Here is a 19937-nt window from a genome sequence, read left to right on the forward strand (position 1 = left end):
ATATCATTCGCACTATATTATTTTTATTTTGGGCAAAAAACATAAATAAGCCAAGGGAAGCCGAAAATTACGTAAATCCGCCAAGTTGAAAATTGCTTCATCAATCAACCAAAGCACTTCTCTATACAATTCGAATTAGCTTAGTTTGAATTGCATTTGTATATAATTCGAACCAAATCAGCTCGAATTACTTGGCAAAATTCACACTAATTCGAACCAGCTTGGTTTGAACTTAAAACATACATAATTCGAACTAGATGTGTTCGAATTATATAGGTGGAAGCTTCCCAAAGTAATTCGAACCAAGTAGGTTCGAATTACAAAATACTAATTCGAACCAGCCTGGTTTGAATTAGTGAGGACCAGACCTGTATATATATGGTATGAACGTGAGTTTCTCTCATTAGAGGGGTAAGATGGCTAGTGAGGAGAGTTTCGTAGTGTTGGTTCACCACAGAGGATCTATTAAGAGAAATACTCGTTCCGGTGTGAAGTTTACTGATAAGGATCCTCTGTGTATGATCGTCAGGCCTACGACGAGGTATGAGGACCATGTTAGCTCTGTACTGCTGAAACTTGGTCTCGAAGGTGTGAAACGGGTTAAAAAGTTTTTCTATCTCATTCCAATCACGGTGCTCCAAGAAACCATAAGGTATGATTGTTTCACGATCGGGAGTGATGAGGACTTGCAGGTCATGTTTCATTGTCGCCGGCATTTTCCAGAGGTGAGGACACCAGAACTGTTGGCAAAGTTGGTTGACGTGGTATCCAGCTCGGGGAGTTCGAACCGGAATACCACCACTTTAGCCACGGTAGCTGGTTCTAGCTCAAGACCTGCCGTTGCTTCTTCCTCCGTCCCTGCGTATGAGCCAGCCGTCCAACCTGTCGTCTCCCCTTCGTTCGCTGTTGATCTCAACGGCAGTGTAGGCGACGAGGTCGGAAAAGGGGAATTTCCGCGGACCTCTTTACAGTGTGCTGCACCGGCTGGGGTTGGAGATGGATTGTTGGATGATCCAGAGGACGATGATGTCGAGCCGGATATGATTTCTAATGACAGTGGCGATGATGTCGGAGCAAATGAGCCTGCTGGGGGCGGGCGGTGGTTATAGCTCTGGCACACAGCAGTACCCCCCACATTTTTCCTCTTTGAACTTGGATGCCATGAGGCAGGAGGGGATTCCTGGGCAGCCGGCTGGATTTGACGCTAGAGATGGTGAAGGGTCTGCAGGTCTGACAGAGTTTCAGGTTGGTCAGCAATTTCAGGATAAAGAAGAGGCCCTGTTAAGTGTGAAGACTTACAGCATCCGTCGAGGGGTACAGTACAAGGTCGTGGAGTCTGACTATTGCCGGTATGTGGGCAAGTGTTCTGTGTTCGGGAATGGGTACACATGGTTGATTCGCTTGAGTCTCCGACAGCGCAAGGATCTTTGGGAGGTCAAACGGTACAACGGACCACATACGTGTCTCGCCACCTCCATCTCCAGTGACCACAGGAGTTTGGATTACCATGTGATATCGGCATTCATTATGCCAATTGTTAAGGATGATGCATCCGTCAGCATCAAGGTGCTCCTAAATGCCACCGCCGCACACTTTGGGTTTAGGCCGACATACAAGAGGGTCTGGTTGGCCAAGCAAAAGGCTGTTGCCCTCATCTATGGTGACTGGGATGAGTCATACAACGAGCTCCCAAGGTGGGTGTTAGGAGTCCAGTTGATGATGCTTGGTACTGTTGCAGTCCTTAGGACGAGTCCTGTTCGTGTCGGTGTACAGCTGGACGAGTCTCAAGCTTATTTTCACAGACTATTCTGGACATTTCCACCGTGTATCGAGGCATTCCATCATTGCAAGCCCCTAGTTAGTATTGACGGCACCCATCTCTATGGCAAGTATGGGGGAACGTTGCTTGTCGCGATTGCACAGGACGGGAACTCCAACATACTCCCTGTGAGCATTAGTCGAGGGTGAGAATGCTGAGTCGTGGTCCTTCTTTCTCTCCCACCTGCGTGAGCAAGTGTCACCGCAGCCGAGTCTGCTAGTTATATTGGACAGGCATAACGGCATCAAGGCTGCGCTTGAGGCTCCTGACGGAGGATGGTTACCTCCGTCTGTATACCGGGCATTCTGCATTTGACATGTAGCGGCAAATTTCGCCCTAACCTTCAAGGGCAAAGACGCAAGGAAGCTACTTGTGAATGCGGCGTAGGCTAAGACTGAGGTCGAGTTCCATTACTGGTTTGATATTCTGAGGTCTGAAGACCCGGCGATGTGTGACTGGGCGAACCGGATTGAGTATTCACTGTGGACACAGCATTGTGATGAGGGGCGTAGATTCGGACACATGACGACGAATATCTCTGAGTGTGTGAACTCAATCCTCAAGGGTTTCAGAAACCTTCTTGTGTGCTCGCTAGTGAAGGCAACATACAGAAGGTTGGCCGAATTATTTGTTCGCAAAGGGAGAGAGGCTGAGGCGCAGCAGAAAATCGGACAACAATTTAGTCAGCACTTGGTGAAGTGTATAGAGGCCAACTTGAAGATGGCTAGGTGCTTCACGGTGACTTTGTACGACAGGGATAACTCCGATTTCACCGTCGCAGAGACAAACTCCGACTGGTTCTTTCTCACTGGGTAGTTACAGAGTCTCGCTTGCATCTCAGACATGTGACTGCGGATACTTTCAGGCACTTCATTTCCCGTGTCCCCACGCACTGGCATGCTGTGCCTACTCATGGCTTACATGGGAGCCTTACGTTCATCAGGTGTATCGTCTTAGGTCGGTCTTCAGTGTGTATCGGATGGGTTTCACACCTCCCATTCCGGAGGGTTTCTGGCCACCATATGACGGGTCGACTGTCATCCCAGACCCGAATAAGAGGCGTGCGAGAGAAGGTCGTCCGAGATCCAATCGGATACGGACCAATATGGACGAGGCAGACCCGAACCGGCCAAAGAGATGTGAGCTTTGTCGGCAGCCCGGCCACACACGTCGAAGTTGTCCACAGCTCGGAGGAGCAGAGCACACACGGGGACATGATTAGGTATATTGCTAGCTTTGGTACTTTTGTTATTTCAATTTCACGTTTAGATTCTACTATTATCGGTTTTCTTACTTGTAGTTGGTAAGTGATATAATTTGTTAATGTTAGTGCGATGTACTGTGAATGAGATCTTAATTAATGAATATGTTTTGTTTCCGGAGTTTTAAATGAAATGTATATTGAATACACATCGGAATAACAAACTCTATGAGTTAAATTAAGACATGACGCAAAAACTATGCTAGTAACAGAAATTAGTGTTTGGAACGAATTTTGAGTAATTCAAACCAGCCCCGTTCGAATTACTATTTGAGGCAAATTGTGAGTAATTCGAACCAACTTGGTTCGAATTAGTTGGAGAGTGGTTCACGTGTGTAATTCGGATCAAACTAATTCGAATTATATGTTATTGTAGTTCGAACCAAACTAGTTCGAATTACATAGTAATGTGCTTTGCCTTATTCGTGAAGCAATTTTCAATTTAGCTGATTCAGATAATTTGTCTACTCCCTTGATTTATTTTTGTTTTTTACCCTTTTATTTTTTTAAATGTGAAATTCATCTTCGCATAAATTCTAGAATCTATTAAAAAAAATACAGAAAAATATTTTTCTTTAAAATATAAAGTACATAATACATACTACACAGATAAGAAGAGAGGGCCACCGTCTTCTATTTGATGAGAATGAAAGAAAATTATTGATTATTGATCCATCCACTGACTCATTAAACTACTAAAAGTCTAAAACGCACAACGAAAATTCCACCCCTCTCTCTCTCTTCCCCTCTATTCCAATTTCATCTAAATTCCCACTTCCCATTTGCTTTGTTTCATCCAAATTATGCAACTTTTTATGCAAATTCTCCACCGATGAGGACTCACTTCCAGAAATCCTTCTTCATCATACGTAATCATCTTTCCATGTTTCTCTGCTTTGATCTATGACGATCATAAATGCCATTCACATAAAAAAAAAAACTCGTTTTTAACCGTATGGTTTTGTTCTGCTTGCCTTCTATTCTTTGTTTTCTGCTTTGCCCCATTTTTTTTAATGGTAGCGTATTCAACAAGTGTCCTTGTTCTTTTGAGGTGACTATTGATTCCCTGATCTGGAAAGTCAAAAAATAAAATAAAGGAGCGATTTTTGGTTTCTGGTCTTCTGGGTTTTGAGTCATGTTGGAAGATTGTACATATGTATTTTTGTTCGTCTAATCCATTTTGATTGGGATGATCGAGCTTTGTTGAGCTATGATGAGTCCATAGGAACGGAGATTTCAGCTTTGATCAGATAATTCTTTTCTTTTCTGGTGTTTGTTTTGGCTGAGCTATAGAACATTTCCATCAGTTTGGAACAGTATACTTCTCAAAGTTTCCTCCTTTGGACTCCTCACCCTATATTTCACCCTTAATCTTTTTCATCCGGATCATCACCCTTAATCAAGCGTTTTGTAGAACGATCGGTCCTGAATTTTGGGTTTGGTATTTGTGAAAGCCAGTGTTTTGTCCTTTTGACTGTAATCGGTCACATCATTCTGTAGGTGTAAATGCATGCCTTATGATGCTTTTGATTTGCAATGCCATAGTCAATTATGTTATTCAGCTATATTATTTTCAACTGTGTGTCACATATTGAGTTCTTATGAGCAATTTATTTCTTTATAGGTTTGAGACCTGAGATTTGCTAGTCAATTGTATCATTGAGGTACATGCATTTGCAAGTTACAACATTATGTATAATTTCTTCACTCTTTCAGATGCTTTGATTAGAGAAACATAGTAATTATTTTAATGTAGTAATGTATTTGAACATTTTTTTTGTAATTATCAGAAGTGTTAGGCATTTTATTTCGCGAAGTTCGGGCACTGCATAAGGTTTGGCAGTGCCCATGGATGCTACTACAAGTGGAACCCCAACTATCCAATACCATAACATCAATGACCAGCAAATCACTGCCATTGTTGTTGCCACACCATTACCAATATTTCAAAGGCAGCAACGTCATTGCTTCGGGGGCTCCTGTCCTGGAGAGTTTCCCTTGTCTGCTAATCCCTCAATTGTCCTTCATGTCCTCACAACATGTAATTTGGATCCTCAGGACCTTGCTAAATTGGAGGCAAGCAATGTACTTTTTTGCATTTCGGCTCTCAAGTTTATGCTTGAATGCTACTGATGCTAACAGATTTTTTGCAGGCAACATGCTCATTCTTCAGGAAGCCAGCAAACTTTGCTCCGGATTTCGAATTGTCCTTGTCTGAGCTAGCTGCATTGGACATGTGCCAGAAGAGAGTGATCTTTAAGCCAATGTCAATAGAGCAGAGGCAGTATTTGAAGCAGAGATGTGGGGGTTCTTGGAAATTGGTGATGAGGTTTTTGATAGCTGGAGAAACATGTTGCAGGAGGGAGAAATCACAGGCAATAGCAGGTCCTGGTCACAGCATTGCTGTGAACTCAAAAGGGATTGTTTATTCATTTGGGTCCAATGGTTCAGGACAACTTGGGAATGGCACCACTGAAGACATGTGGCAACCTCAACCGATCAGGTTGGAACAGTTGAAGATTCCACAGTTCTTATTGCATATCATGTAGTTGTAATCAAATATGGAAAGTGAACTAATAGAAACACCATTACATTGCAGAGCTCTGCAAGGCATTCGAATTATACAAGCTGCGGCTGGGGCTGGGAGGACAATGTTGATCAGTGATGCTGGCCAGGTTTATGCATTTGGCAAAGATTCATTCGGTGAAGCTGAGTTTGGGACTCAAGGATCTAAGATGGTTACAACTCCACAGTTAGTTGAGTCTTTGAAAAATATATTTGTTGTTCAAGCTGCTATTGGAAACTTCTTCACAGCTGTATTGTCAAGAGAAGGCAGGGTGTATACGTTTTCTTGGGGTAATGATGGCAAACTCTGTCACCATACTGATCCAAGTGATGTAGAACCTCATCCTTTATTAGGAGCTCTTGAACATATACCAGTTGTCCAAATTGCTGCCGGATACTGCTACCTACTTTGTCTGGCATGTCAGCCCAGTGGAATGTGAGCTCTGACTGTATCCCTTTTAAGTAATATACATATTAGGCAGTCTTTAATCCTTCTTATTTTTTCAGGATAATTTATTGGTATTCTGATTTATTCGTTGATTGGCAACTCTTATATCTCACATTCTGTTATTCTAGCTGGCTATGTACTTGCATTAAAAGTCAATTACTTCGTTTTTGGACAGGTGTTCAAGCATTTTCAACCTTTTTTCTCTTTAGTAAACTAGAATGTGCAGGTCATTTTCATTCTTATTGTAATGAGTATTTGGATTTTTATTGATTATGCAATCGTTCTTTGAAAATTTGACAGGTCAGTGTACTCTGTTGGGTGTGGCTTGGGTGGGAAGCTTGGACACGGCTCAAGAACTGATGAGAAGTATCCTCGTTTGATCGAACAGTTCCAGAAGTTACACCTTCAGCCGATGGCGGTTGCTGCTGGTGCTTGGCATGCTGCTGTGGTGGGGCAGGATGGCCGAGTTTGCACATGGGGGTGGGGCCGTTATGGTTGCTTAGGTCATGGAAACGAAGAATGTGAATCAACACCTAAGGTGGTGGAAGCCTTGAGCAATGTCAAGGCAGTCCATGTTGCTACAGGAGATTACGCGACCTTTGTCGTGTGTGATAACGGCGATGTCTATTCATTTGGTTGTGGGGAATCTTCTAGTCTCGGCCATAACCCTGGAAATGATGATCAGGTCTGCTTTGCTTCTTGATTCCTGTGATATTTTTGTACCTTGATGACATCATGAACTGGTTAGTGCTCTCCCATAATTGGGACTTAAAGAACAAAGGACTTGCTAGCACTATGATCTGAGTATTCTTGGATTCATGTATGAAGTCTGCAATGAAAGTGAACACAATTTTATTGCAAATTCCCTCAAAGAGGCCAGAGCCAAGGAAAAAGTAGCACAAGCCTATATGAGATGTTTGTAGTGTATTCAATTAATATTTATTAAATCTTTCTAACGGCTTAATTAATTCTAAGGAAGCTAATCAACCATGCCGTGTTTCTTGCTTGCAGGGCAACAGGCAAGGGAACGTGTCGAGTCCAGAGCTTGTCGCTTCCCTGAAAGAAGTCAACGAACGGGTGGTACACATTAGCATGACGAATTCCATATACTGGAATGCTCATACATTTGCGCTAACAGAATCAGGGAAGCTGTATGCTTTTGGGGCTGGAGACAAAGGACAGCTCGGAGCTGAGCTTGTTGGCGACGAAACTGAAAGAGGAAAACCGGAACGGGTTGATATCGATCTTGGTTAACTTGCGGCCGCAGGGGCACGCTCCATTGTTCCACAATTGATTTGCACCATGCTGTCCTTTATTTAAGAATCGCCATGCATGGCATTTAGGTGTTTAAATGCCTTTGTTTATTGTGTAAATAGAATCAAAGTATGCAGTTGAAAGGTCTAACTTAGGTAAACTTATACACTCTTTTTTATGTTGTTGATATGAAGTCTTAGGGATTCAGTTTCAACAAGGTGCTCATAGTTTGATCTTCACTCTATGATTGGTTTTTCTAGATCATGTATGCTTAGAGAAATTGTCATGATTCTCATGCTTTCCGCGATCCAGTGCTCGAGAAGACTATGTTCTCGGCTCCATAGCTCTAGTTAATTCGTTGTATATATATTGAATAAATAAACAAAAGCATACATAAAAGTGTTTGGAGCGAATAAAAATACACGCCAAAATTCGTAAATATCAAAGAATTAGTAATAAGTAGTGTAAAGAATTAGTCGAATATTGAAGAAAACAAAGAGAAGTAAAGAGTATATGATTGTGTTTTGTTTTGATTTCCGAACAAAACAGTCAATCAAAACAGGACATTGAAAATTGAAGACAAAGAGTAGAGACATAAAAATTATTATTTTTGTATTTTGTTTAATGATAATTGAATATAAGATAGAACAAATAATAAAAAAATTTAATTTATTTTTTTTCTTCATTCATAATTCAAAAAGAAAAATAAAATGATAAAAAATATAATTATGAAAAATAGATAACGATAACAAAAAAATATAAGTTATATTTCTATCCAATATTTTTATGTTTTAAAATAACTAATTTAATATGGTACGATATGATATCTCTATCCATGTCTTATGAAAAATACGATCTTATAAACAAATATAACCTAAATTCAAAAAAAATAAAATAAAATAATAAAATATATAATTATGAAAGATTGATAATGATAATAAAAAAATATATAAGTTGTATTTTCGTCTAATATCTTTATATTTTAAAATACTCTAATTTAATATCACAGAATATAATATTTCTATCTATGTTTCATTTAAAAAATATAATTTTATAAACAAAGACAACTTAAATTAAGAATCTTATTAATTTAATGTTTTCTCATTTTATATTCTATTATTTGGTTTTTATCCGAAGTTAGTCCGCTGTTTCAAATTATTAAAACAAGTCGCTTTGACGTAGATTAAATTTGAAAAATGTGGATTAAAATTGACTTTACTTCCATACATGAAACCAAAGCAGTTCAATATTTGTTGCTCTTTAGTTTTTTTTTTTTTTCTTTTGAGGAAGAAGGTCAACACATATATGTGGATTATAGTTCAATCGAAAAAAATTAGGTTTAATTATTTTGTTAGTCCTTATAATTTTACTAAAATTTTTAATTAGGTTCTTAATTGTGAATACCTTTAATTTATGAATAAATATTCAGTTAATTTTAACATTTTTTACAATAAAAAAGACCTAATTAAAATTATGAATCTAACTGAAAAAAAAAATAAAAATCTAATTATAAATTTAATAAAACTATAGAACCAACAGAATAATAAAACCAAAAAATTAAAACAAGCTATATCCAACAAATACAAACACTATTTAGCAGACACAAAGGTATATATCTCTACATCAACACCACACTCTCATAAAGGTTTTCAAATTTCCAACTCTACTGTCGGCATTACTGTCCACAGCCTAAGGAGCTGGTCCTTTGCCACTCTTCGCAGCTCACAAAGGATTTGTGGACTACTCAGACAAATAATACACAAAATACCCAGAATACACCCACTTTATTTTTAATTTCAAGAATACACAGTTTATTATTGGTCCATTATTTCGTCTCCAAAAACACCTCTATTTTTAGTAAATCTCTAACTAGCATCTTAATGTGTACGGGGGACGAAAATAAGTTGGATGGCAGAGTATTGCAATAGTGATCCAATTAATATTTTTAATGCTTTACTGATTTAAGGACACGATGATAGTTTAGGGTTAAACTATTACCGAGTTGGTATATTAATATTAATATTATGCACTAATTTTAGCGAAAATGTAAATTCGGAAGAGAAAATTTTTCAGCTAAGGATTTAATTTAATTGATAATTTTAAAATACAGAATGTAATTTTCAGTTGTCTAAAATACAAATACAAATAACTTATACTTCCTAAAGAAAGGAAAACTAAAATTGATCCTACAAATAGGCGGCAGTCCTCCTGTTTTTCGTTAGCTCCCTGGTGGTGCTTGCTAACAAAATATTATGCCATTAACTAGCAGTCAAATATCTTTGCAACCAGCAAGAATCAATTTCATGTCCTTATACAAAAATAATAAACATTTTAAGTAATTATGTAAAATATATCACATTTAGTTATTGTTTCACGGGTAGTGGCTCTGGGGTATGGATATGGAAGAATCCAATAATATGATGAAAATCAGTCAAAATAAAGCATAAGGTAAAACATTGAAAAAGGGAGAGTGGAAGAGAGCTCAACCCAACATGACAGAAGCTAAGGAATGGTTGGGCAAGGACAACGGAAATACGTGGAGAAGAGACAACACCATGCAAAGCATCAAACACTATCGGAATCAAAATATTTTTGGTAAAAGAATAAAAGATTGTAGAGACTGGAGACTCAGGCTAGGACAATAACTTGGGAATTCTCGCGGACGTGTGGAGGTGCTCGACCACGACCATTGATTATTAATTATTAATTCTCTCATATATGAATTTAAAGTAGGGTGTTCGTGGATCTCATCTGCAAATTCGTTCCTAAAAATTGCGGATCTGATATTGCGGATATTTGCTTTACATTCGTATCCGATCCACGGTAGATCCGCATAATAATAATAATAAATAAATAAATATATATATGTTTGGTATTATATTTACTTGTTTATATTTTTTAGTTAGTAATTATTATTTATATATTGTATTATTTTGTTTTTGTTATTTAAAAAAATTTGATTAAAAATATTTTAAAAATAAATAAATTTAAAAATGTGAAAAAAATATTTTTATTGAATCTTTTATATAAAAATATGATTAAAAAGAGAAGGTTCAATTATGCGGATATATACGATATCCGATATTCGATCCGATCCGATCCGCACATTTGCAGATCAGATCAGATCGGATCCGACAATACAAAATACAAATATCATATTCAATCCGATTCGATGAAAATTATGCAGATTGGATCGAATTTTCGGCCATATCCAACCCGATGCGATCCGCGTACACCCCTAATTTACACCCCTCATTTAAAGCCAATAACTATGTCTTCCGGACGGAGGCTTCTTTGTAACAACGGCAAAAATGATATCAGGTTTGGCTAATACAGGATATATATTAATCTTATTATAAAAAAAAAATTAATTTTTTAAATTTGACATATTTTCATAAAAAATTTCAATTAATAATCTTAACATATATATTAACTAAATATATGATAAGAGAAAAATTTAAGAGCTAATAAAATTTATTATTTTTTATTAACACTTTTAATCATTAGTCTAATATTTTTTAGTTTAATAATCTAACATATATATTTAATTTATATTTTTAAATATTATTAATTAATTATTAGCTAAAAATAATAAATTGTGTTAGTGTCTAATATTTTTTATATAAAAATATAAGCGCAATAATATTAATTGATTAAAGCTCAACACTACATAAATCATAATTTTGTATGGGCAAATTAAATCAACGAACGGTAGTCAAGTAGAAGTATAGTACATGTGGTCAATGGGTAAAAAAAAACCAAGAAGAACACTTGTGTCGGTCGGAGACTATAAGTGAAGAGGAAACAGACTCTTGCAGGGAATCCAAACATATAATAAGTTCCACTGTTTATGCCACCCCTAAAATTAAAGATAGAGACAGTAACCAAATACATACATTGTCTTACATTTGATGCCATGCCATAACAAAAGAAGCTATCATTAGACTAAGATCGGATTAGGGCCCAGCAAAGGAGGGAAGGGGTTCACAAATTCATGGAAATTATATTTGTACGAGACACTGTGCAAGAGCAACACAGAAGCATCTCAATTATTATGGTTCTGCTTCCACCTTATGTGTGTGTACGACTAGCATTAATTGCAATCAATTCTCATTCTTCACGAGCCACGTGTACGGATTACAGTCAACACCACAAAAAAAAGACATGCCAGTCCAGGTTCCAAGGTCCAACAGCCAGCCGGCCAAGCCACTATGGTGTTCATAACTAATGTTCTTCAATAGAATTACTGTGTTCGCATCACATTCAAACATATTTCACTCTATTTTTAAAAAGATGACAATAATTTTTTTTATATAATGCTTAAGTAGAAAAATAATATGTATACCACTTCTTATATACATTTAAGTAGAAAAATATTAAAAGTATATGATGAAAAATGATACCGAAAAAAAGGCGATAGTATATAAAGAGTATGAAGCTTTTTAAGTGTTTTATGGCAAGCAATAACCTTTTATCTGTTCTATTTATATTGTGGCACATAAGTAATATAAATCAGTCTTACTGTATAGAATTAAAGTTTATCAATTTAAACAAATTCAGCATTCTTTAAATTAATCAATTTCTTTTTCATATTACTAACATGTCATAATATGGTCTATATAAATTATTAATTTTGGTAGCTGATTTTTTATAAATACTTAGTATAATTGTATATATTTTTTTGGTGTCTTAGTATAATTGTATAAAACAACAAAAATTTTATGTACACAAAAATTCAGCTATTATATTAATTATTATATATTTTATATGAATATATATTATTTAAATTATATTTTATATTTAATATGTATCTATGAAGATAACTAATTTAGTTATTAATTTTTTATATACACATAATAAAATAATTATTTAAATTTGATGCAAAAAATTCACAACATATGAAATATGAGAAAAAACATTTAGGCAATAATTATTCAATAGGCAATCAGTAATTATAACAATTTTATATCTTATTAGAAAATAGATTTGTTACTCTTCTTTTATAAATTTATATAAATATATAATATAAAAATATTATATGTGAAATAATATTATAAAAAGAGTATGAAAATATCATTTTCCATTTTATTATACTCTCTAAGAAAAAAGGGCCGCAAAAGTAAGGAAGTGATCCACATAATAGTAGAATCAAGTAAAGATATGAAAATAGTTTATTAAGAACTCTTATAACCGTTTTAGTTAATATAAATAGTTTATTGTTTTAAAGTTGAACGCATAATGAAACTAATGACATTGTTGATAAATGTTCTTGATATGGGCGTTGAAGATATAGTAAAGGTTGTCCTTAATATTACAAGGGATAATAAATTTGATAGACATGGTGTTCTAATTTCAATAGAAAGATTGTCATTTTTTTTTAAATAATTTAAATCTTATTATTTTTAAATTAAATTATTCTCTATATACAAATATTTTTTTTATATAAGTTTTTATAAATTATTTATATTCACACACTTTGTACTGTTAATGTATATTCTTTTTCTTCTTTTTGTTACTGCAAATTTTTCTTCTTCTTTGTTATCGTTATCATCAACACCACTTCTTCTTCCTCTTTCTTTTTTTTTATTGGAATTTCTTTTCCTCCTTTCTTTTTCTTTTTCTTTTTCCTTCCTCCTCTATCATCAGTTATCTCGTTGTTAAAGATAATGAATATTTCAGGTTCAGATTGTCAATTAAACTAAAACAAAATTAATTATTATTTTAAATCCAATCAAGTGGCTGGGGTATAGTTCAATTCAAAAGAAAAAAATATAACATTAGAGAAAATATTTTTCTATATTTATAGTAAATATAGGTGTAACACAAAGATATTGAGTGTATTTTTATTATAATAAGTTTTACATAATTCAAAACTCTTCTGCTTTCTCCTCATCTTCTGCTGCTTTTTTTTTTCTTATTCATCTTTTCCTTTTTATTTTACCTTCTCAAGTTTTTTCTTGTTTTACTCTCTTAACAAGAATAAAAATAAAAAAATCAAACAAAGAAAAAAAAATACATAATGTTGCAAAATTACTTAAAGGATGATGAACTTACATTCATTTAACCAAAAGAAATAAAGAAATAAGAAAAAAAGAAGAAAAAAAAACAGTATTAAAAAAAATATTTTTCTATATTTACAGCACATTTGGGTGTAACACGAAGATATTTGGGTGTAATATGAATATATTTGGGTGTATTATTATTTTGATAAGTTATGCATAATTCAAAACTCCTCTTCTTCCCCCTCTTCATCTTCTGTTGCTTCTTCTATTTTTTATCATCATCACCATCTTTTTCTTTTTTTTTTCTTATTCATCTTTTTCTTTTTGTTTTACCTTCTCAAGTTTCTTCTTGTTTTACTCTCTTAACAAGAATAAAAACAAAAAAAATCAAACAAAGAAGAAGAAGAAACACATAATGCTGCAAAATTACTTGGAAGATGATGAACTTACATTCATTTAACTAAAAAGAAAGAAAGAATAGGAAAAAAATGCAACTTTAGATGAAATATTTTTCTATATTTGTAGTAAATTTGGGTGTAACACGAAGATATTTGGGTGTATTTTATTATGATAAGTTCTGCATAGTTCAAAACTCTTTCTCTTCCTCCTTCTCATCTTCTGCTGCTTCTTCTTCATCATCTTTTTATTTCATATTCTCATAATTCTTTTTGCGAGGAAAAAATCAAATAAAAAAGAAAAAATACATAATGTTACAAAATCAATAGAAAAAGAAGGAGAAAAAAATGCAGCAATAACAACAATAGTAAAAAAAGACGATGAAGATGAAACACGTGAAGACAAAGGAAGAAAAACGCAGAGGAGGAGGAGGAGGAGGAGAAGGAGGAGGAGGAATGCAAAGAGCGCTATGGAAACTACTTAATAGCGCGCGTGTTGACACGCTCGTATGGATGAGCGTCCTTTTGTTGAGCTTGACTCAACTTGTATGACTTGTAAACTAAAATAACTTATATGTGTAGTACTTCTCTTTTAAATTTTAATAGATGATTAGGTTGTGAATTTTTAATAGATGTGTTAATATTAAAATTGGTGATATTTATTTTCAATTATAGATTATGAAATCTTTAAAAATTTATCTAAGAATTTTGTACTAATTTTAATTTTGAAAATATTAATGTTAATTAAAGATATTTAATATTAGATATATTTTAATAAATATAAAAAATAAAATAAAATTATTTTATTTATATTTAAAAAATATCAGAGTTATTAAAATTTTAATTACAGATATTTGATATTAGAAATAATTTAATAAATTTAAAAAATAAAATAAAAATAATATTTTGTTTATTTCTATTTATTTAAAAAAGTTAGAGTCTGACAATTTTAATTAAAAATATTTAATTTCAAAAGTATTTTAGTAAATTTTAAAATATAATATAAGGATAAAAATATTCTATTTATATTGATTTATATTTATATACAATTATATATATATATATATATTAAATTTACCTTGATTGAAAATTTTAAGGGTATTTTAGATAAAGTATACAAAATTTTCAAAGTCAATAAACTTAAATCAAACAAAAATTAACACATTTCTAGGTCTATTATCAATATTTCATGAATTTTATTTTCATAAATCATACATAGTATAATAATATATACTTAGTAATATTATTACAAAAATCATATTTCTAATAACATTCGTAGACATAAAAATTAATCTTCTAATTACAGACACCTTCAATGATTTTATATCGTATATTCACTTTCCATTTCTTTAGCTAACTAGCTCTCAAATCCCACAAAATGTGCGAAAGTATTTAAATTTAAAGATATGTTTTTACAATTATTTAGTTGAATTCTACTAATTATTGATCGAGGATTGGTTATGTGTTAATTATATACAAGAAAAATAATAAAGATCAATATATTTTATCATTAAAAAGATAGACAAAATTAATTAGTATTTATTTAAGATAATATTTAATTTGATTTTAGCATTCAGATAGTTTAAAATAATGTCAGATTACTTATTTTAAAAGAAAAAATTCTAATAAATATTATTTTTATAAAATTGTTTTTAAATATTTGAATGTCAAAATAAAAATGAGATCATTTTACAGAATTTAAAATAATATTTAACTGTTTATGTTAATATTTTGTTAATATGTTAAAAATTATTTCAGAGACTAATGAATCATAATTATAAAATTTAGAGACTAAATAATAGAAATAATTAAAATTTTAAAGATTAAATTAAGATTTGCAAATAAATTTAAGATTCAAATTAAATATTATCTGACGTAATTTTTAGAAATTATTAAATTAATCTTTGAATTTACAAATTTCTTTTTATCTTTAATTTAGCTATGTTAATGCACCGCTAACATAAACTGTTGATGATGTCAATTTTAAGGAGTGTTAAAAATTTGAGAGACTAAATTAGACATTAATTATCTCTAATTTAAATATAAATAAAAACAAAAAATATTAATTATGTAACCATTTTTTCTTGTATAAAACTCTAAAACGATGAAGTGGGTGCACACTGCACACAACACATATAGTGTATGTCTTCCACTTACACGTAGAAAGACAGAGAGAGACAAAGTGCATTTCTCTCGCAACTTTGGGTTCCGAAGGAAATAAAAGGCAATCACATCAAAGAAACAAGGAAGAACCACAAAACACACACAAACCCATTACCATTTCTTCTCTTCCTTCTTCTCCTTAATTGCTTTTAATTTACACTCTCTAATGGGAAACTTGGACCCCACGGCCCAGGAGTTCAGGCCCAGAAACTATACCCACGGAGCTCCACCTCCAACTCTTCTGAGGCCACCGGCACCACCTCATCCTCAGCTGTGGTACCCTTACTTAGGTCATCAAGTTGGGGTTCGGTGTCCCACGTCATCTCCTACGAGGTCGCTGATGCTAGGCTTGGTACCCTCCGCGACGGTGGTTTCAGAAGCATGGTTGATGAAGGAGCTTGGAGCGTTCGGGGACGTGAGAGGGGTTCGGATGGAAGGGGTTGGTGAGGGAATGGTGATTGCCATGGTTGACTTCTATGACCTCCGACACGCGGAGGCTGCGTTCACCGCCATTCTGGGCCACCACATGAACATGCATGACTACGCCATGGCGGGTGGTGTGTTGTGGGCACAGTACATGGTGCCCTCATGTGATGATGGGGATAATCAAGGGACGCTGCTGATTTTTAATTTGGATTTACATATGGACGCTATCGCTGTCACTAGTATCTTCCAGCCTTTTGGTATTTTCATTATTTTTCTTGTTTTTAGTTCTGATTTAGTTATCAATTTATGAAGCCAAAGGCCATGTTTGTGATGTCTTTTAAGTGGACCGGAGAGGTAGTGTACCATTAATTAGCACGCATATATGATATGATATGGTATGACATGTAACATGTTACATACATACATACATACATATGATAGTGACATGTCTCTATCCAAAATCTTTATGACTACACTTTTAACTTTTGGTGTGTTTGACTCTGATTTATGTTTGTTATTATTTTGAATAAGGTGCTGTAAAGGAGGTGAGGCATACCCCACTGAAAAAGAACCAAAGATTCGTAGAGTTCTTTGACATAAGAGACGCAGCAAGGGCTTTGAAGCACATGAATGGCAACCACATTCATGGGAAACCCCTCATTATTGAATTCGGACGGCCAGGAGGAGGACAGTACCGGAAATCAAGTGTTGTTACCAAGGGGGGTTGTTATGATGATAAAGATAATCCTAGTGAAGAATTAGTGGGGAATAGTGGGGGCGAAGAAGAGAGAAACAACCGGTGTAACGATGAGTCCATTGTCGGAGACACGAAGCAGCCAAGTAGGCGTCATAGGAAGGGAAAGCATGCAAAGAAGCAGCATCATCATGATGAAACTCGCCGCTTCTTAATCTCTGCACATGATGGAGACTCTAGAACAACCGTCATGATTAAGAACATACCTAATAAGTACAGGTAAATTTAATTTCTTTATTCAAATTGAGTGGAGGAGAGGAGGGTTGTTGAGATTGCTTGTTGGATTATTATGCAGCCAGAAGCTACTGTTGAGCATGTTGGATAACCACTGTAATCATTGCAACGAGAAGATTCGGGAAGGCGGCCGTGACCACCAGCCCTTCTCCTCCTATGACTTCCTCTACCTTCCAATTGATTTCAAGTATATATTTATTCATTCACTTAATTTTCAGTAGTCTTTAATTTGTTTGTGTGGAGAATTTGATGGTGAATTGGAATGAAGCAGGAACAAGTGCAATGTGGGATACGGGTTTGTAAACATGACGTCTCCAGAGGCAACAATGAGACTCTACAAGGCCTTCCATGGCCAACGTTGGCAAGTTTTCAATTCAAGAAAAATTTGCGAGGTTACCTACGCCAGGGTCCAGGTATTATTATTATTATGAGCTAGTTGTAGCAGTATAGTAGAATAGAATATGATTTATTTAATAGCTTAGCCTATGCATAAAGGGATTGGAAGCATTGAAGGAGCATTTCAAGAAGTCCAAGTTGGGATACGAGATGGAGAATTGCCTGCCAGTGATGTTTTCACCTCCTCGAGATGGGAGGCAGCTGACAGAGCCACTTGCAATAGTTGCTCATGCTCATCACCAATCACTCATTGTTAGTAGTAGTACCCAAAGTGACGGCGTTGAAGGTCAATCATCATCATAACGCTGACATATATACTCACTCAAACTACTACTGTATAATGGATTCCATTTTGTGTCAATATTTGTAACTTGCTGAATTTCTAGTTTTACTCCATGTCTACTTACTCTTATTAGGAGACCTAGATAATATTACAGTGATTATCTTTAACTTTTATGTAGGGTTTGGGATCAATGAATATAAGAAAAAGATTTGCTAATATTTAGGAGGTTCTATTTTGGTAACATACACTTATTATTATTAAAGAGGAAAGTAGTAGGAGTACCTTCCTAACTTATTGTTATTTATTACCATTGATAAATCTGAGAGCCAACTCTTCCGATAATAAATAAATGATGGGATTAATAGAGTGAATGATACCTAAAGCAGTGGCATTAGCATTAGCTCCAGGTGCAGGAATAAAATAGAAAAGAGAAGCAGTGAAAGACAAGACAAGATGGTTGATTGGGAGTGACATAATTGATAATAGAGCATGGTGCACTTATGGTATGGACAAAGGATTTGATGGTCTCTCTCAAGCGTCAACCTGGTTGGACACTCACACCCCCATACCTTATTACTATCTCGCATTTAGAACAAGCAGTGGCTAAGCTAGTTTCCATTAGTACTACTACTAGCATTGCTTTGCATTGGAAACACAATTTTTGTACCCAAGTTTCTGTCTTTAGAATAACTACTGTGCGCACAACAATGAGCCATCTGAAAACTAAACACGCGCCCATAACTTACTGAATTATGTTGAAATGTTGTTTGATTTAATTGCGCTCTCTAACATGCTCCAAACTTCAGCCAACCAAGTGCATTGACTGCTACCCCTGAGCCATTTCTAAGGGAGTACAATACAAAATTGTTTATGGAATGTTAGCAAGTAGTAAGGGTAGGATTTTGGAAAGAGTCGGGCAGGGTGGAGTCTGAGCTTAACCAATAAGAAAAAGTCATTAATTAATGATTTAATATATTTTTTAATATAAAAATTAATTTTATTTTAAATTATTAAATTATATAATAATATTATATCATTTTAATAATTCATAAATAAAATCGAATAAATTAAAAATTAAAATTAAAATATTCTCAAATTATAAATAAAATAAAATTGAATTTATATAAAAATTTCAACTAATCCGTTAGAATTAACTACCCTATCCATTGAGAAACTATTTTTTTTTTCTGTGGCACAAGATAAACTTAACACATGTTGGGACAATTATTGCTACGTTCTCCCGCTCTTTCTAGTTTCTGTGCTTATGCCACGCGGTTTCTCTTCTTTTTAGATGGATAATTAATGATAATAATATGTTTTAGTTGAAATTTAATTATATTTTTCAAAAATGCCATTTATTGGATTCTTTTATTTATCTGAATTATTGGGCTACATTCTTGAAGGTTGTTGGGCTCTTTTGTGGGTGGAGCAAGGCAATACATTTGGACCTAATAATAATAATAATATCAAAAGTGTAGGTGATTTTTAGAAAAATAATAATGAGACATATTTTACGCATAAAAATGTATTGCGAGTTTTTGTTCAATTTCTTTGTCGACAATACTCCAATATGAATTTGAATAAGAAACCATTATAATATTCTAATATCTTTTAATTTTTAGAAAAAAAAATTTAAAAAAATTAGGTAAAATAATTATAATACTTTGTTTCACCAAAAAAATGTATAATAAAGTGATTCAGTTAAAAAACTTAAAAAGTTAATAATTGAAGATAAATTTACTAAAAATTATTTTATAGACTTAATATCATAACTTGTTTAAAAAAAATCACTCAGCAATTTTGATATTGAGTAATATGAATGATAATATTAATGATAAGAAACAATAAAAAATAATTTATTTTTTTTACCGATTCTTATCGATTTTTATTTTTAAATAGTTATAGCATTAGATCGGACCGATTGAATTCTAGTTTAC

General features: G+C 33.9%; 2 protein-coding genes across 8 annotated transcripts; both read left to right on the forward strand.

Moving 5' to 3' along the window:
• Positions 1 to 3687: 3687 nt before the first annotated feature.
• LOC112792158 (ultraviolet-B receptor UVR8) lies at positions 3688 to 7586 on the forward strand. Of its 6 annotated transcripts, none has more exons than XM_025835282.2 (7): positions 3688 to 3949; positions 4705 to 4744; positions 4871 to 5156; positions 5234 to 5583; positions 5680 to 6081; positions 6394 to 6778; positions 7105 to 7586. In XM_025835282.2, the coding sequence occupies exons 3-7, from the start codon at positions 4929 to 4931 to the stop codon at positions 7345 to 7347; spliced, it is 1608 nt and encodes a 535-aa protein (XP_025691067.1). In that variant the 5' UTR covers positions 3688 to 3949; positions 4705 to 4744; positions 4871 to 4928; the 3' UTR covers positions 7348 to 7586. The 6 variants fall into 6 exon arrangements, 3 of the variants coding, with proteins under 3 accessions (XP_025691067.1, XP_025691068.1, XP_025691069.1); XM_025835283.2 differs by having other exon boundaries at positions 3699 to 3949; positions 4705 to 4773; XR_011870065.1 differs by having other exon boundaries at positions 3701 to 3949; positions 6394 to 7008.
• Positions 7587 to 15848: 8262 nt separating this feature from the next.
• On the forward strand, positions 15849 to 18371 carry LOC112792159 (protein terminal ear1 homolog). 2 transcript variants are annotated; one of them, XM_025835285.2, is made up of 5 exons: positions 15849 to 16590; positions 16865 to 17306; positions 17383 to 17508; positions 17590 to 17734; positions 17817 to 18371. In XM_025835285.2, exons 1-5 carry the CDS (start codon positions 16074 to 16076, stop codon positions 18018 to 18020), a joined length of 1434 nt encoding a protein of 477 aa, XP_025691070.1. In that variant the 5' UTR covers positions 15849 to 16073; the 3' UTR covers positions 18021 to 18371. The 2 variants fall into 2 exon arrangements, with proteins under 2 accessions (XP_025691070.1, XP_025691071.1); XM_025835286.2 differs by having other exon boundaries at positions 17593 to 17734.
• Positions 18372 to 19937: the final 1566 nt, after the last annotated feature.

Source organism: Arachis hypogaea, chromosome 13 (assembly GCF_003086295.3).
Source record: "Arachis hypogaea cultivar Tifrunner chromosome 13, arahy.Tifrunner.gnm2.J5K5, whole genome shotgun sequence".
NCBI classification, from domain to species: domain Eukaryota; kingdom Viridiplantae; phylum Streptophyta; class Magnoliopsida; order Fabales; family Fabaceae; genus Arachis; species Arachis hypogaea.

Coding starts and splice junctions, on each gene's coding strand:
- LOC112792159 (XM_025835285.2), top strand. CDS start 16,074: ATGGGAAACTTGGACCCCACGGCCCAGGAGTTCAGGCCCAGAAACTAT. Junction 16,591..16,864: donor TAGTATCTTCCAGCCTTTTG/GTATTTTCATTA, acceptor ATTTTGAATAAG/GTGCTGTAAAGGAGGTGAGG. Junction 17,509..17,589: donor TACCTTCCAATTGATTTCAA/GTATATATTTAT, acceptor ATTGGAATGAAG/CAGGAACAAGTGCAATGTGG.
- LOC112792158 (XM_025835282.2), top strand. CDS start 4,929: ATGGATGCTACTACAAGTGGAACCCCAACTATCCAATACCATAACATC. Junction 5,157..5,233: donor AGGACCTTGCTAAATTGGAG/GCAAGCAATGTA, acceptor GATTTTTTGCAG/GCAACATGCTCATTCTTCAG. Junction 5,584..5,679: donor TGGCAACCTCAACCGATCAG/GTTGGAACAGTT, acceptor ATTACATTGCAG/AGCTCTGCAAGGCATTCGAA.